Source organism: Lissotriton helveticus, chromosome 11 (assembly GCF_964261635.1).
Source record: "Lissotriton helveticus chromosome 11, aLisHel1.1, whole genome shotgun sequence".
NCBI classification, from domain to species: Eukaryota; Metazoa; Chordata; class Amphibia; order Caudata; family Salamandridae; genus Lissotriton; species Lissotriton helveticus.
This window is the reverse complement of record NC_136072.1, coordinates 1004381338-1004400246: the sequence shown is the minus strand read 5'-3', so window position 1 is coordinate 1004400246 and position 18909 is coordinate 1004381338. Positions and strand designations below refer to the sequence as shown.

At 45.7% G+C, this 18909-nt stretch overlaps 1 protein-coding gene across 10 annotated transcripts in view; it reads left to right on the top strand.

Moving 5' to 3' along the window:
• Nucleotides 1–18909, top strand: part of ACACB (acetyl-CoA carboxylase beta) — a 2338068-nt gene that overhangs the window by 1427952 nt on the left and 891207 nt on the right. For all 10 annotated transcript variants that reach the window (XM_078667379.1, XM_078667377.1, XM_078667383.1 and 7 more), the window contains 2 exons: nt 11708–11911; nt 12944–13099. In XM_078667379.1, the coding sequence (XP_078523505.1) occupies nt 11708–11911; nt 12944–13099 (360 nt within the window). The remainder of the gene's footprint in view (nt 1–11707; nt 11912–12943; nt 13100–18909) is intronic.

The following is an 18909-nucleotide window of genomic DNA, read 5'->3' as shown; positions in this document are numbered from 1 at the left end:
GTGGTCTGGTCGCTCAGCAGGTGGCTTACTGACATTATTATCTACAAATCTAGTGAAGAATATACTTCAGCTACTTGTAACTTGTAAATGGTTGCTTGGCTGTAGGATAACCCCAATGTTTGCTGATAAAAAGTATGAAAATATGCTGATTTTAAATGTATACATGCAATGGCGTTCCCAGGAGGAATACAGGGTTGAAATGGGACATTTTAAGAATGATATAGATTCATTTTGTGATAAGTATTGTTCGGATTTAATTTTGTTGGTGAGAGATTTTAATCATAAATTAAACCCAAAGCTGGTATATCTTTGGTATACAGAAATCTTGGAGTCTTATCATATAAATCAAGCAAGGTTTCCTGAAAGCCTTTTCTCAACCGATGATGCAAAGCTGGGAAATTACCTAGCGGCAAAATGTCTTTTTTTGCTTAAATGGTAGATAGCCCACGACTGCCCTGCAAGGAAAACTTTTAAACAGGGGACTCAAAATTGTCCCCATAAATTATGTCTTTACGTCGGCATGGAATTTTGAATTAATTAAAGGCTTCAGGATCAAGCCACACCGAAGGCAGTGATCACAATATAATAGAACTAGAACTGGCAATCTCCCCTCAGATTATCTGTGATAAAGTAATTACACAACAGATGGACTACCCAAAGCGGATAACAACACGGCGAACAGAAGAATATATAGAAAGGTCAACTAGACTGCAACAAAATATTGAGCTAGGATGTGTGAGTGGCCTAAACTTATCTTGATATGTTGAGAAAATAAATCAAGTGGTACAAAGCATAAGCGTAGAACTTAGAACTGATGCAAGGGTTTCTAAGAGCAAACAAAACATCCAGGTTAAACAAGGAAAATGGTTCGATATAGATTGCCTAAATAAGAAAAGAGAACTAAGGAGAGAAGAGCGTAGTTTAAGCAAACAATTTGACCAGACCAGGGCCGAAAACCTCGTCAAGCTAAAGAGAGAATACACCACACTACTTCATAGTAATAAAAGGGTCCAGAAGGAAACGTTGGAGGCAATCGAATCTAAGAACATACGTCAGTTCTGGAATCTGGTATAATCAGCTACAGAACTTTCGGTTGCCTCAATGAACTGTGTGGTGGAAGAGGGAGCTTGGGAAGATTATCCGGAGGAACTAAATACCCCGGGGAGAGAAACGGAAGAGGAGGAATTAAGGGACTGGAGGGGCCCGGTAGAGGACATAAATCATATTTTTCAGTCTCAAACGTGCTTAATACAATAAGGACCTTGACATTAACAAGAGCAGCAGGCCCCGATAACCTACCAGCTCTGACCATAAAATCAAAGTTGTCCTGGTGGGCAGATTTCTTATATCAAATGTTTTTAGTAATCTTAGAATCAGGAACGATCCCCAAAACTTGTTAGGGAGCAATAATCAGGCTGATTCATAAGAAAGGGGATGTTTATGCCCCAAAGAATTACAGATTAATCAACCTACTAGATATTGGTGAAAAGATCTTTGCTAAAATAATATTAGGTAAGTTAAAAGATCGGGCTGAACAGGGATCTATTGTGCCAGTTGAAATGGAGGGGTTTTAAAAAAGGACACTCCACTATAGACCATTGTTTTGCCTTGTGGGCATTGGCCCGGAAATCGATTGAGCAAAATGGTAAATAGTTCTGTTGCTTTGTTGACTTTCGGTCAGCTTTTGATTCTGTGGACCGTAACTGCCTCTGGGAAGATATGAAAAAATATGCAATACTACATATTGATGATTTTAAAAGAGCTACATAGTGGGAATTGATCCCAGGTCATCAGAGACACACAGGGGTCATTAACCCATACAATACCTGTAGGGAATGGCCTTAAACAGGGGTGCGTTTTGGCACCCTTGCTATTTGCAATTTTCTTAGCAGAACTCCCTGCAGCGTTAGAAGCAGATAGAAGCGCAAGTCCCAGAATGAGTGGAAACAAAGTGTCCTGCCTTTTATATGCAGATGGCCTTGTGATCCTTGATCAAACAGAAATAGGACGCCAAAGGAAATTAAATGTTTAAAAAAATTATTGTGATAAAAAGTTTTTAATTGTAAATATGGAAAAAACAAAAGTTTTATGCTTTGAGAAGAGAGGCAAACATTTTATTTTGTTTTTAGTACAAGGCAAAGTGGAAATAGTCAAAGAATACAGATACTTAGGCCTCTGGTTTGATAGCCCATTAAAATGGAGCACTCACCTGGAGGCCCAAGCCTCGAAAACATTTTCGTCAGTCTGTGGGCTGAAAAATTCAATAAAGAATATGGTGATATGTCACATAGATCTATGTTAAAGACATTTGAAGCAATGATCCCCCCGCAAGTACTGTATGGGGCAGAAGTTCTATACCTGAGTGGCAAATGAGGGTGGGATCGTGAGGAAGGAAAGATTTTAAAAATGCTATTGTCTTTACCAAGCTGTACAATAATCCAAGCAATCAGAATGGAGCTATGGCTAATAGCATTGAGTGTACAGACCCAAATGTCCTTAGTAAGATTCTGGAAACACCAGGACCCAGGTGGTGTGCAGAAGGTCTCACTCTTGTGCAGAGAGGAGATTCAAACAAGTAGCCTTGGTTGGGCAAAGGATGTAAGAAGAATTCTCCAGAATAGAGCAGTGCGCCTTAAGGTGAGACTTTCGCAGCCATCCCTGGAAGTAGACTTTAGAAAGAGAATGCTTAGAGAAAAAGGGCTTTCATACTCAAGATCGCAAGACCTAGATTATATGAGTGAGAAAAAGCGGTCAAGTCGCTAAAAAGCTCATGGGAAAATGAAGCTTGGTTCCCATATTTGGGTATTCTGACCAATAAAGGGTTAAGACACGAAATTCTAAGGGCTCGTGTTGGTATCAATCCTTGGAAGACGGAAGAAAAAATAAAGGCAGCATTGATCCAATCAGATGGTATTTGTATATGTGGGCTAGGAATAAGAAATTATATTTTGCACATATTGCTTGACTGCACCTTGATTTTAGCCATACAGAAACTGTTTTTATGTCCAATATTCTTAAAAAACAAGGTTAACCCACGTGCCCAAGCAGTTTGTCTACTTATGTATATGCCATCTCTAGACATTACAATTGCATTGGGCACATTTCTGAAAGCAACAAAAGACTTTGTAAGGGAGAAATTAAAGGAGGGTCATTGATTTTAAATGTTTTTAGTGTTCTTCCATTAATGAGAATTTTATGGATTTAGACCTTTGTAAACTGTGTTAAATGAATTATGATTGCCCTGGGAGGGGAGGTTACTTCTTTTCTTTGTATGTTAAACTGTTTATTTATTTTTCATAGAATTAATATTATCACCACTATTCGGATCCTAATCGTGTTTTATGTACTGTTTAAAGACTATGGTCTAAATAAACAACGTTCTCTCTCTCTCTCTCTCTCTCTCTCTCTCTCTCTCTCTCTCTCTCTCTCTCACTCTCACACTCTCTCACTCTCTCACTCTCTCACTCTCTCACTCTCTCACTCTCTCACACTCTCACACTCTCACACTCTCTCACTCTCACTCTCATATATATGTATATATATTACAAAATTAATACAAAATGAAGTATTTATGATGATATAAATGATATATATATTACAAAATTAAGTATTTATTAAAATATAACTTTAACACACACACATATATATGTGTGTGTGTGTTAAAGTTATATTTTAATAAATACTTAATTTTGTATGTTGTTGCATAGTTGAGGTTTTTTGCACAGTTAGCACATGATCCGTATAGTTATTTACTGTGGTGCCTAGAGGAATTACTAGTTATTCCTACCTTTCATACTAATCATTATGGCTGTGTGTTTTGGGAGGGAAGTGGTGTGCGTGGTACCCTGCAGTGCTACTATGTGTCCACGATCTACTAACATTTGTCTGTCAACTCGGGGCTACAGTCCATGCTGAGGCACAAAGGACCTTTCATTTAGTTCAAAAAGATAAGTCTCCTATTAATATTTGCCCAGGCTAGAGAGTGCTATACCACAGTCATAAACTTTACTCCGTAGCATATCCAAAGAAATCCTTGAGTGACCCCGTCCCACAGTAGTGTGCAGACCTTCATGTATACTTTCTTAAAAAAAGACCCCAGAACTCCAGTAAAGCAAGGTCTGGAGGAGATACCAACATGTACCAGGGCACAGCAAGCGTTGAGTCAGGTGGGTGATGAGTTTGTTACACACCCATATAACTCAGCCCCTCACGCAGCTATGTGGTAAGTGGGAGACTGACTTGAATCACCCCAACACCGATAAGGAATGTCATTCAGTATTGGAGAGCCCCATCACAATCCCTCATAATGCCAGATTTCGCCTGATTTAATTGTATGTTCTACATAGGGCCTACTTCACTCCCGAGAAAATAAATCGCAATTTTGGACGAGCGTACACTGCCTATTGTCCTGCATTGGGATATGCTGATGGCGGATTTCAACACTGACATGCCATCTATCCCATGCGGAAATGACTCTAACATGGAGGGGGATGGCGCAGCGAGGGGGTTGGATTGCGCAGTGCCTCTTATAGATTGGGTCAACTCTAATATACTCCCTTCTTAGCTGAGTTATTCTTAGCTGGTTGATACACCAGAGGGGGCTATCGTCAGGCGAGCCTATCCCTATGTACATGTATGCTGCTCACAATGACAGAGAAATGAGACTTGCTGCTAAGACAATGACAATGATTAAAGCATTTCTTATCGGTAGCTATACACAAAGTATGTTTTGCAGGCTGTTGCCTTGTTGTAGTACTGTTTAGCTCTATTACGAAACCAAGTTGCAAACTTAGCATCTGCAAACGCTCATCAACGACAATTACTGTATACGAATCAGCACTGTATTATCAAATTCAATGAATTTTGCACAATATGCACTCATATGATTTGTGATGCCATCAACAGTTCATACTGTCACTGATAAAGCTGTATAAGTAATGTATATGCTAAACCTATCTGAAAAACAATAAAACAGATTGAAACAAAAATGCAAGGTCTGGAGGAGTTAAAAATTTCGGGAGCACGGGGGAAGGAATGATTAATTCACGTAGGCATAAACCTTATAATGAAAAATATTATATTGGAGTCCCTGGTAATGTATACGTTGTGGTCCTCCCACCCAGGATGGTTCTTAGGTCTCTCAAATGGTATGCATTTTTCATCATCATATCAATTTGCCATCACTGCGCAACTTAGATCCTTTCATGGAGACATGTCCATGTCTCTCTTCACCTGGTCAAAAGATTACAAGCTCCACAATAGACATGCTGTATGTGGAGTAGGAGATTTATTTCCTCCCTGCACCTGTGTAACAGAACATTTTGCTTCCTTGAAAAACCTTGTGGTTGTCCCGGAAACGACAAAACAGTGACTATCGCCCAACCCGCTGGTAAGTCAGCAGTGGATGACCTCTTGAGTAAATAGTTTATGCTTGCATCTGCGGGCCCACCCAACAGAACCCTGTGATTCCTTGACCGCGATATGGGTGAATGAACCACAGGTTTGGTGAGGCAGGAACACCACCAAACTATAGTGCTGCTTCTGTAGTAGGGGATCTCTGTGTATAGTCATAATCTAGTGAATAGTCCCGCCCATGTGCGTGGACCCCGGAGCAATCAAAAATAATCTCTTAAGATGTCTTCTTTGCAGACCTGCATAAACACTTAAGAGAAAATCAGGACAAATAATGCAGCCTAACACTTAAAAAGGCTACAATGGCCACCACTTCATCAAATCAGTGAAAAGGATAGCCCAAAATGTCAGATTTTATACATTTTACCACGTTTTCCCTCCTGGAGAAAACTCCCCTTCACCAAAATCCTTGAAATCATAGAGAGGAAGGGTTGGACAGACAAGCCCCCATAGGCTGCCATTATATGTCTGGAAAAGGGATACCGTGCCTTTAAGGAACTCTCAAGAGACCCTCGGTATTCCATGATGCACAGCAAACTCTTTTTACTTTCAGTTCTTTTTTCCTGCTCCAGCTAGCAGGACCCTGGAGCATTAGCTCTTCATTTTTTGAGTTTTTTATTCACTTTTAGTGATTATTTTGGGATTTTGGTAGCTTCACTCGACGTCTTTGGCCTTTATCTACATTCTGCTGTGTTTTTGTGGCAGAATTTCTGCAGTCTTCTTGTCTTTATGCTGTTTCTTTCTGACTGACTGCAGTTGAAATAAAGACCAAAAGCTGAAGCTCACAGAGTTTGTTTTCTGTGCTTGCCTGTGTCTTATGTCTTTGACACCCATCTTCTCTGTCAAATCTTTTACAGAGGCTTCGCCTACCAGGTTTGGAGCAGGGAAGTTTGAGGGCATCTTCTTCCGCCACTTGGTAGGAGAGAGTAGGTCCTCTACCAGGTCCCATGCTGTGACCTCGGGGGTTTCCCCTTGTAGGAACGCGTCATGAGAATGACGCGGCTCCGGTCAGCGTCGAGGTGAACCTGGAGGACCTCGACGTTGTGGTCAGGTTCGACGTCGACGTGAGGCTCGACTATGACCTCGAAGCGCATGACATCGAGCAGTACGCATGCTCGACGTCGAGGAGGACAGCATGTTCGACGTCGAGGAGAACAGCATGCTCAACGTCGAGGAGGACAGCATGCTCGACGTCGAGGACAGGCTCGACGTCAAAGAGCAGCAATGCTCGACGTCGAGGAGCGCTCGACGTCGAGGAGCGCTCGACGTCGAGGAGCGGTAATGCTTGACGTCTAGGTGTGCTAGGCTTCACAAGAGCAGTGATGCTTGACGTCGGGGGATGCTTGGCTTCTCAGTACAGTGCTGCCCAACTTCAAAGTGCAGCGACGTCCAAGTATAAAAGTGTTCAACCCCATAGTGGCGTTTTGATGTCGTGGTGTGGTCAATGTCGGTGAGGATGACGTTGTAGTGATGTCTGCGTCATGCCGGCTCTCGATGCCTGGGTCTTGTTCCAGGCCTCGCTCCGTGGTGAGCCTATCATCGGTGGCGGGGACTTTAGGTTCCCGGCAACGTCGAATCTCGACGCTGAGCAGTGGATCTGCGGCGGGGATTCCTTCTGTTGGGGAGTCTGAGGCTACTTACCACTCGTAAGCGAGGGACGTTGGTCCCTCTGCTTAGTTTTGAGTATTCGACTCACTGTCTAGGTCACCTCCTGCTCTGCCCTCACTGGTGATGCCACCGGGGATGCCTCGGAATTCTCTTTGGCCCCTCTCCCACCCACTGCCTCCGGGGTCTTTGGCCCCTCAGTCTGCGACCTCCGTGGAACAGTGGGGGGAAGTAGAAAGAGATCTCCTTTTGGGGCGTTTGGTTGCATGGGCTCCACTGTCTTCCATTAGGTCCCGATGTCACCTTGGTGGAAGGTCTTGGTGCAGGCATGCCAGGGAGGCATCTTCCATGAGTACGGGGAGGTGCTCTCCTATTTTTACAAATTTCCCTCCTAGCGGGTTGTTCACTGGTTGGCGGTACTTAACTTTCGTCCGCTGCCGCCTGCCAGGAGGTTCTAGCTTAAAGCCTACTCCTGTCTTTTTCGGCATGCTGTGGTCCACTCTTGCTGGGCTGTTTTGATAGATCCCTGTGTGGGTGTGTTTTCTTCGCCAATTTGTGGATCTCCTGCCGAGGGAGGGAAGCCTTACAAGAAATAGTTTAAAGGGCCTGTTGGTTTCAGGCCTAAGCATCGGTGCCGGAGCGGATTTTTCTCTCCTGGCGACCCCCAGGTATTGCCTTGGTTTTGTTCTACGGGGTAGACTTGTATTCGTCTGACATCGCTGCAGCCTGCGGCACAGCAGTGTGCTTCTAATCTTGGGTGACCCTTTGGCTCCCATGTGGATAGCGAGTGGTCCGCATGAAGTCTGCATCGGAGACTTTTGAAGGCTGTAGGTTTGGGGAAGCATGGAGAATGGCCACGGTTTTCCGCCCTGTCTAGTGGCGTTTTTTCCTCCCAGTATTTGTCTGTGGCCCCGGGCCGCCATTGAATAATTCACAAGTTTAATGTGCGCAGTGGATTCGCGGGAGAGCTCAATGCTCCTCGGCGTACAAAGGCCCGGCCGGGTCTAAGCCCTGAGGAGTTACTTCCCCCTCGTCAGTTAGCCGCTACGGTGGGGGGAAGCAGGCAAAATTACCTGGCAGAGCAAGTGAGTGCTCAATATTGTTTGCGATGGATACAGACTTCGTTTTGTCAGCCCTCCTCCAGCAAGTCCACCGGTTCGCTCGCAGTTCCAGCTGCTTGAGCTCCACACGGAGACCGATATCCTGTTGAGACAAAGGGCAATACGCAATGTCCGTCAGTCTCAAGGTGCGAAAGGAGGAGTTCAGGCCCATTCTGGGTTTGCGACAAGCAAACAAATCGGATTCGCAGGGAGAAATTCAGCATGCTGTCTTTGCGCCAGGTTTATCCTCTGCTGCAAAGAGGAGGCTGGCATTGTGCTATAGATCTGCAGGAGGTATACTTCCATGTGCCCTTTGCACAGGAAGTTCCTGCGCTTTCTAGTCTGCATCAGTCACTATCAGTGCACCATACTGCCGTTTGGGCTGAAGTCTGCACCCAGGACTTTTTCAAAATGCATGGCAGGGGTGGCAGCGCACCTGAGAAGGAACGAGGTGTTTGTATACCCGTACCTGGTCGACTGGCTGCTCACAACCTCCACTTTCCAGGAAGCGCAATTGCACTTCAACAGGACAATTGTTCTGTTGAACCCGCTGGGGTTGCACATGACCATGGCCAAGTTTGATCCGACTCCTGTCTGGTACCTACAGTATTTGGGGGCCTCCTTCGATACTTTTTCAGCAAGCGTGTCTCCTTCGAAGGAGCAACGCTTATCGATCCTTCGGAAGGCTCAGGCTCATAGCTCTTCCATCTACGACAGTGAGGACGGTATGTTCTCTACTGGGATCGATGTCCTTGGGTATCTTCCTCACCCTGCACGCACGCCTCCATATGAGGCCGCTGCAGGACTCTCTGGAGGATCAGTGGGACCAGAAGCAGGGGAGCTGGGACGACAGGATCCGGCTGTCCCTTCACGCTCAACAGTCCCTGAGATGGGGGTGCTCCGCAGAGAATCTCCGCAGAAGGGTTTCATTCTGCAAGGGCATTCCCATTCAGCTATTGTTACGGATACCCAGCGGAATCGAGGTATCACTTCAATTTTCTGGAACTCAGAGCTGTGCATTTGGTGCTGAAGGCCTTTCATCCGCCCTTCCAGACCAACTCCTTGCTTGTTTAGAAGGTATTACCTCAACAAGCAGGGGGGGCTCGAGATTGCCCACTCTGTCACAAGAGGCGCAGGACGTCTGGCACTGGCTGCTAGTCAGAGGACTGACTATAACGGCTACCCATGTGCCAGGTGTGCAGAATGCTCAGGCGGATGCACTCGGCAGGCTGGGGCAATTAAACCATGTGTGGGTTCTAAACTACGAGGTGCCAGGAAACCTCTCCGAGAGGTGGGGCACTCCAGACATAGATCTGTCGTCAGCGCCGAAAATAAAAAAACGCCAAGACTTCGCTTCCAGGTTTTACCAACCGGGGACTCTGGGGTACGCTCTATGGATCAGCTGGTCGGACAGCTTTCTGTACGCTTTTCCTCCCATTCCCCTGATTCCAGCGTTACTCATCAAGCTGTCTCAGTCCAGAGCACGGATGATCCTAATTGCTCCAGAGTGGCCCCGACAGTTGCGGTTCCCGAGCCTGCTTCACAGGTCTCTCCTGCCTCATCTGCAGCGGCTGTGCCGGCCGGGCCTTCTTACGAAGTTCGGGGGACGGGTGGTGCACCCCAACCTCTCTTCGTTGAGTTTGGCGGGATGGCTTCTGAGATAGTGCAATACGGGCACCTGTATCTACTCAATGGTTGTATGGATATACTCAAGGACGCTAAGCGACCTTCCACAAGGACTTCCTATGCTTCCGAATGGTTGAGGTTCGGCATCTGGTGCACGTCCAAAAACTATGATCCGATGACCTGCAAGGAAGATGTAATACTTCCATACCTCTTGCATTTGGATCAGTGTGGCCTTAATTTTCATTCTGTTAAGGTTCACCTTGCAGTGTTCACTGTGTATAAGAAATGGCTTTCACAAACATCCTTCTTCCAGTTTCCTATGATTAAAGATTTTTGGGAAGGATGGAAGAAAGTGTTTCCTCCTGTTCGGCGTCCTTCGCCTTCATGGAAGCTGAATGGGGTGCTGTTTAGGTTGATGAAGGAGCCTTTTAAACCTTTTCATAAGGCTTCACTACAGCACTTGTCATGGTAGGCGGCCTTCCTTGTGGCCCTTACTTCGGCCCGCAGGGTGAGTGAAATTCAGGCATTGGGTTGCCAGGAACCTTACGTTGTGTCTCAGGCTGATAAGGTTGTGATGCGTACTCAACCTATGTTCCTTATTAAGGTGATTTCTGATTTCCGTGTCAATCAGACTATAACTTTGCCTACGTTTTTTTCAAGACCCTTCCACTCCAGCGGAGAGGTCTCTTCTTCAATGGATGTCAGAAGAGTGTTGGAATTTTACTTGGATAAGACCAAGGACATTCGTAGGTCAGACCAATTGTTTGTCAAACATGGAAATATGGGTCAGTCAGGACTGGTCTTGTCACCTCGAAACAGTCCATTTCTAGATGGATTGTGTCCTGTATCCAGTTATGTTATCAGAAAGCTAACAAGACCTTAGGGGGTAAGCCTAAGGCTCATTCTACCAGTGGCAAAGCAGCTACAACAGCTTTGCTTCGCAATGTTCCTGTTGCAGAGATCTGCAGGGCTGCCACATGGAAGTCGGTTCATGCCTTTCCTAAGCATTACTATCTGGACTCTGATGCCAGAGCAGATGCTCAGGTAGGGCTGGCTTAGTTGAGAACTCTTTTTGCACAATAGAGGTATTGTCTGTTTCTCCACCGCCGGGTTGGTTTTTTTGGGATGGGCTTGCCATTCTATTCACTAGATTGTGACTATACACAGAGATCCCCTACTACAGAAGGAGTAGTTTCTTACCTGTAACTCCAGTTCTGTGGTAGGGATATCTCTGTTAGTCATAAGCGCCCGCCCTCCTCCCAGCTGGAGAAAATGGTACTGTAATGTATGCTATAGGCCTTACTTTATACACTTTCAAAAAGAACTGAAAGTAAAAGGAGTTTGCTGTGCATCATGGGATACCAAGGGTCTCTGGAGAGTTCCTTAAAGGCACGGTATCCCTTTTCCAGACATATAATGGCAGCCTATGGGGGCTTGTCTGTCCAACCCTTCCTCTCTATGATTTCAAGGATTTTGGTGAAGGGGAGTTTTCTCCAGGAGGGAAAACTTGGTAAAATGTATAAAATCTGACATTTTGGGCTATCCTTTTCACTGATTGGATGAAGTGGTGGCCATTGTAGCCTTTTTAAGTGTTAGGCTGCATTATTTGTCTTGATTTTCTCTTAAGTGTCTATGCAAGTCTGCAAAGAAGACATTTTAAGAGATTATTTTTGATTGCTCCGGGGTCCACGCACATGGGCGGGACTATTCACTAGATTATGACTATAACAGAGATACCCCTACTACAGAACTGGAGTTACAGGTAAGAAACTACTCCTTCTGCTCCGCCAAACTCTAAGTGAACCATAAAGTCATGGTTAACCAGGCCACACACAACATTTATATGAAGGGAAGGGCTGTTGGTCACATTACTTGACATATAGGTTGATACTTTGCCTCACATTATGGTAATCTATTGTTGATCAACCTTCAACTAACTTAGGATGTATTTTTATGTTTTCCAGATTGAAGAGTCTGTGCGCTCAATGGTGATGAGGTATGGGAGCAGATTATGGAAACTCCGTGTGCTGCAAGCAGAAGTGAAGATCAATATTCGGTTAACCCCCACTGGAAAAGCCATCCCAATTCGGCTTTTTATAACAAACGAGTCTGGATACTATTTGGATATTAGTCTCTACAAGGAAGTGACTGACCCTAGCACTGGGCATGTGTGTAATCCTAATTTCATTTTAGTTCGTGCAGTCTGCTAAAAATAAGCAAAATGGTTACTTGTATCTAATCTCAACACAGTAATATTATGAATAGACAATATAAACTAAATGCATCATAATTTCAGAAAAGGGACATAAGCATTGCTAGTGCAGTGGGGAATGATTTAATATGGCTGATAGTGCTATTTCAAATAATGGAAATGTTTGTTTTATTCTGGAGTTTCATAATAATATACACTAGTAGAAGGGAGATAAAGCAAAATTGAGTTGCAAACTTCCATTGGTTCTCATTGTGTTCTAATGATTAAAGGTAGGTTATTTCAGAGAATGTTGCTCCATCGAAGTAATTAATGCAATGCAGTTGATCTAGGTGCAAACTGTGCTTGCTTGGTCCTTCATATTTTAAAAATATTTTATCCTAAATCTTTAGTAAATGTGGAAGATGCCATATCACAGTAGTCCTCTTTGTGTAGTATAGAAAGTTTTATAAATATTTGTGGTGTTATACAATGCTTTGAAAGATCTTGCAGGTGCCACTAGAACTGAGCAACATTGGATCAGTCAAAACATGAATGAGTTTTAGTCATGATGCACGTCATGCTCCATTTCTTTCTTCTTAGCATAAATCCCAGGATTATTTTATTCGCTTACCATTTCCTACTCAGTAAATTAACATTAAGTGAGTGCAAAAATAAAGTGCATGAAAAGATTGTGTATTCTGTTAAAATGTGATCATGTGAAGCAGAGAGGTGGACACTGTTTGGAAATATCTACTGAAGGCATAACTGTAAAGGAAAGTGAGGATAAAAGTCAGTGCAAGGTTTCCATTTGCTGGTGAGTAATACAATTCAGTGATTAAAATGATGTTTAGTATCTGACATTCCTACATTTATCGTAAAGAACAGATTAAATTGGTGTTCCTTTATATGCAGACTGTTTATACTTAATCAGTATTCCTGTAGTATGGTAGGAGATTGGGCTGGAAATGAAACAAATGCTTATGTATTTTGTTTCTTCCCTTTGTTTTAGATCATGTTTCACTCCTATGGTGACAGGCATGGACTTATGCATGGAATGTTGATTAATACACCCTATGTCACAAAGGATCTGTTACAGTCAAAGCGGTTTCAAGCACAGACACTAGGAACCACGTATGTGTATGATTTCCCTGAAATGTTCAGACAGGTAAGTCGTTTACCGAATTCCCGAAAATGCACGTTCTGTCTTTTTTCTGTCTGTTACTATTTTCAACAGTTTGCCATTTTTTGTTCTGTAGCTTGAATTCAGATGACATATTTTAATAAATCATGTGTCCACATTGAATAATGTAATTTGGAATACTGGATCAGATAATCCACAGTTTAGTCCAATAGTCTATAGTAAGATATGGTATAGATGTGTAAAGAAATATAGGGTTATTGTCGTTGGAGCATCCTACGTGAATATTTCCATTGTTAAAGACCTGATAGGAGTTGAAACATGGCATCATTTAATGGGTAGCTGTAGGAAGAAGCTGGCTCTATATAGTGTACCAACGTGAGGTGCACTGTCCAAAGAGTGCAGGTATCTCTTATTAGTGGGGCTTGCTCTAGCAATCCCAAGGTGCTCTCTTTGTGGTTGTGTGGTTGAGCAGCCTTAGGCTTATCTGAGGGTAGTGTTAGGCATTTGTTGCACACACAGAGTCAATGAATGAGACACACACTCAATAAGGAAATCCAACACCAATTTATAAAAATAACATAGATTTTTATATTTATTTAGACATCAAGATCTACGATATTCGTCAGAACTTTAAAATTCGCGATTTTCAGGCGCTTAGAAAATACAGCTGTCAGATTTGAGGCATGAGACTCAAACGTGGTAATGTTATCCTATGGGGAAAAACATACACTACAAAGGATCACTTGCAAACGAGTAACAGGACTGTGCTTCTGAACTTAAGGTAAGTATGGGCCAAGATCCTTAGAACCACCAGCAGTTTTGGTTTACCTGACTTGGGTTGTCCAGGTTCATAGGTGCTGGTTTCAAGGGTAGCCTCGAACGCTACAGCTGAAGTCTATGGAGAAACCTATAGGCAGAAAAGTGCTGCAAGTAGGGACTTGGGGACGAGCCCATCAGAACCCTGAAGGGGCCTCAGTTTTTGAGAGTCTCATGAGAAAAGGTGAACCATCTAGAGGCTTGAACTCTGGCTGGGTTGCTCAAGTGCAAATGGTGTTTTGTCCGGCGGGTCGCTCACATTGAAGGCTCTTACTTTTGGTGTCAACCTGAAAATGGGGACAGAGCAGGACAGCAGGGCCATTCTTGGTGCTGGCCTCTGTGATACTGAAGTCCCTCGTCGGTACGTCGGACTTAGCAGTATTGGTATCCGGACTGGACACTACACAAGCCTTGGCTGCAGCAAGGGGTACATTACCCGGGTGTTGTGCAGGGCGGCTCCAGGAGGTCCTGGCAGCCTGAAACTTGGTGGGGAGACAGATTTGACCTTCTGTAGCATAGATACCTCCTCCTGGGTAGCTGCTGCGTAGGTGGACCCTTGGTCAGCAAATCGATGAACTTGGAGTTGTGGTCGGTGGCAGGGAAGTGGCTTCTCCAATTCAATGGAGATCCTGACGGGTTGGCGAAGTGCTGGCAGCCCTCAGAAGCTTTTGTAGGATGGACAGCTGCAGGATGAGTCGGGTCTTCACAGTTGTTGATACAGAAGCAGGCAGGGTTTGCCGCCAAGTCCACAGCTAGTTCTTGCGTTCTTTGGCTCCTTTGTCCTTCTTCTTCTTTGGTCAGGTGAATCTAAGTTCCTGATGTCAGGGGGGTGCTGCAATACTGAATTTAGGGGCATAAAGGGGAGTAAAGGGTAGTAACCAATGGACTGCTTACCCTTGGGGCTACGAACACCCCCTATATGACCACATCCTGAGGGGAGTGGGAATAACCCTGTACCAGAGTTCCTAATGCCACCAAAACAAAAAAATGTGGAACCCTCATTTTGTGGCGCATTTCAGGCAGCCCACCTTAGGGGTGTGACTAGCCTGGTGGTTCAACACACCCACTACATAGCTAATTTCCCACCTTTTGTGGAGCCAAATGGGTCTCGGAGCAGGGGGTGGCTTCACCCAGGTCTGGGGTAAGCCAGGGTCGCATATCAAAGGCCGCAGGGACTTTAAAGTCACCTGCCTTGATTTGCTAAATCACTATCCATTGTGCTGGAGGAGGTGTGAACACCTTCCTCCGGAGCAGGAATTGTTTCTGTCGTCAGAAAGCGTGGGCTCTCACCTACAGGGGGTCAGAAACTTGTCTGTGGAGACAGGCTGGCCAATAACAGTTAGCCAGCACACTGGAGGACTAGTAGGTTTCATGGGGCACCTCTAAGATGCCCTCTCGTTGCAGGTCATAATAAATCGAATACTGGGATCAGTATGGATTTATTAAGACAAGGTGTTTGATACCAAACACCGTAGGTTTCCGTGAAGCCATCATAATGACCAGTGCCCAGGACATATACTTATGATGGCTTCCCTGTTCACTTGTATCATCTAATAATTGAACTAGATCACAAAGGGGCTCATCTGTTTATGCAGGTATGTCCTCACATGTAATGTATGGACCCTGCCTTAGGCGTGCTGTAGGTGTGACTTGCATATATCACATGAAGTAACTTTGTTATGGCACACAATACTTATGCCATGTTTTCAGTCATGGTTTGCACCATGTCACGCAGTCTGAAATGGCAGGCTGCATGCCATTTGTATGGGGGGTTGTGAGAAAGTGCCCTCTTTCTTGCATGGTATGCCCCACTTTTTGCTGAATTACTGATGTGCTTTGACTGAGTGTGCCCTGGGCTCCTGCCAATCAGGTGCACAGGGCCTGTGTTCCTTCCCTAAAACTGTGTTGAAACTAAAACCCAATTGGCATCTCTAGCCACATGTCAGCCCCTGATAAATGTTACCCTAGGTACCCAGGGCATTGTAACCAGAGAAGACCCCTAAGGGCTGCAGCACTTATTGTGCCACCCTTAGGGGCCCTGTACCTTGACACACACACCCTGCCTTTGCAGACTGAGTGACTTGGTGCAGAACTAAACAGAGTCGACATGGCACACATCCCTGTGTGCCATGCCCACAAACCCACTGCCCTGGCATACCTCAGTCACCCCTCTAGCTGGCTGCACTATGCTAGTGGTGTGGGCAGAGGTGCATGAGCCCTGTGCCTCTACAGTACCCACGGCCACTCCTGGCACTGTAAGTGCATCGTTGCCATTAAGAGTATATGGTGCTGGGAGGTCGTCATTACGAACTCCACAGCACCATAATAGCTACACTGAAGACTGACAAATTTGATATCAAACTTCTCAGCACATTAAACCCACATTGATGCCAGTGTGGGATTTAGTGTAAAATGAACTACAGAGGGCATCTTAGAGATGCCCCCTGAAACCTAACCTACAATCCACGTCTTGTCTGAGAGGCTGCCTAGGCTGCCTCACAGCAGACATGTTGCTGGACCCCTGGGTGGAGAGGCCCCCGCTCTTCTGGGCCTTCAACAATGCACATCCTGGGCAAGGTGCTAGGTCTCCTCCCCCAGGATGGGCAGGGGGAAACTTCAAAGGCATACCTCCTTTGTGAGCTTCTCCAGGCCACTTGCTGTACTCAGCAACTGGCCCCCACTGGTTCTGACCCCACTCTGGAGGAAAGACTGGCAGGAAACGCTACATGAGGAAAGGGGGTGTGCCAGCCTGTGCCAACTCCACCCCTCAGGTGGGAGAGGCGAGGTGAAGCACAACTCTGGGCTCTGGCCATCTTGAGGATGGGGAGCCCTGCCCAATCAGATCCAACAGGAGAGGAGCAGGATAGGGGGTGTACTCACCCCAGAACAGGGACCTATAGGTCCCTGCCCTTCCCCTACCTGTAACACCCCTAAATGTAGTATTTAGAGGCACCCTGAACCTTCCTTCCTCAGATCCCGATTTCGAAACAAGAAAGAAGACCAAGAAGAAGAAGACTTGCCGTGCAGCTGCTAACAAGAGGACGACACCAACTGACTTGGCCCCAGCCCTACAGGCCTGTTGATCCTTGCTCCTGCTAAATCCCAGCGTCTCCTGCGGACAGCAACCTCAAAAACCCCAGAGGACCTGCCTGCCTTGACCCTCTTAGAGACTGGGACTCCCATGAGCAGTGGTTCTGCTCAAACAGCAACACCCCTGGTGCCAGCCAGGAACCGCGATTCTGATAGATACATCTGCCGTGTGGATTCCTCACCTTGTGAATATCCCCTTGCGTCAGCAACATTCGGAAATTCTTTTTGTAGCCTCGCGCCGACGTGGACTCGGAAATCATAGAGATACGACATCGCTCGCGACTCCGCTGACGTCACCGACGCCTATAACAGGCCCACGCCGGCGTGATGACATCAGTTCCCTTTTTTCCGCGTCGTCGACGCTAACGGTTTCGGGATACTCTGTAGCTTTACTGGTGACTTTGTTACTATTTTTCTTAGATTCTCCATTCTCTGCCTTTTTTCTTCGATTGTCATGTCGACAAAGAAAACAGGTTTTAAGCCTTGTAGAGAATGTGGAAAGATGATGTCCGTTACGGACCCACATCAAGACTGTATTTGGTGTCTAAGCTCTGACCACGACGTAGATGGGTGTTCTTCGTGTCAGAAAATGAATCCGAAGGCTCTACGAGAAAGGGAGTCAAAACTTCTTGTGGCTAAGCTGAAGGCGAGTAAAGTTAGAAGTTCTTCAAAACACTCGAAGAGATCGAAGTCGAGGTCCAGGTCGAGGTCCAGGTCGAGATCTCGTGAGGCGTCGGTCTCGAAGTCTTCATCTGATCATGCTTCCGGCTCTCGTAGAAAACATGAGAAGAGGAGACATGAGTCCCGACGTCATTCGGATGATGGGTCTGGCTCAAGATCGAAGTCTCCAAAGAAAATGAAGTCGAAGGTAATTCCTCCACAAGTGTCGGATCAGGAAGTTGAGGCCTCACCTTCGGAGTCGATAGTCCATTCTCCGACTCCGGTTCCGGATCCGACTCCGGCTCCGGCTCCATCTTCGAATCCGGAGGACGTCGATGGAGTTCCTGTTGAAGAGGAGACTTCGAATCCTGTTAATTTAACAGATTCTAATCTGCCTCGAGGTCAACCTGAGCATCCATCATTTCCAGCTCCAGGTCAGGACCCTTCTGCGTTTCTAAAGGCGATGTATGGTGTTTTCTCAAGATCATGGCACCCCTCTGGAGCACCTTCGAGTCCCATGGGTCCAATGGGTTTTAATTTGGGTGTACCTCACTCATATGCTCCGGCACCTTTCATGCCATATATGCCAGCCCCGACCCCGCTGTGGCAGTACCAGGCTCGACCGAGGTCGACGCCGATATCGACGCCGGCTCGACCGAAGTCGGCGACTCCGGCTCCGGCGTCGCCGGCTCCAAGCAAGTCTATGGAACATCCTTCCAAGCCTTCGGATTCGATTCCGACGTCGGCTCCGGCGCCGTCGGATTCGACATTGGATCCGGCTGCACTTCGAGTTAAACTGAGGTCTAGGAGAGAGGCTCAACGTCTCCTAGATGAACAGAGATTTTGTGAGTCTCATTCAGACTTGGAAGAAGGTGAGCTGGATGGGAATGATTTCGAGGACCTGGCAGAGGCGAGTGGTCTTGAATTTTCTCCAGAATGGGCTTTACCTTCGGGGTCTGATACACCCTCTAGAGATGTTCAGCCATACCACGTTGTTATGAAGAAGGCAGCAGGACTTTTAGGTTTGACTTTACCTACTGTCGAATTTAAGTCAAATTTACTGACTGAAGTTCTTCATTCTCCGAACTCAGCGGTGGAACCTTTACTACCATTTAATGATGCTTTAACAGAGCCCATTATGGAAGAAACCTTTTTCTGCTCCTGCAGTTTCAAAAAGTGTGGCTAGGAGGTATAGAGTGGCTCCTGAAGATCCTGCCTTCTTGTCATCTCACCCTTCTCCTGAGAGCTTGGTGATTCAGGCAGCTTGT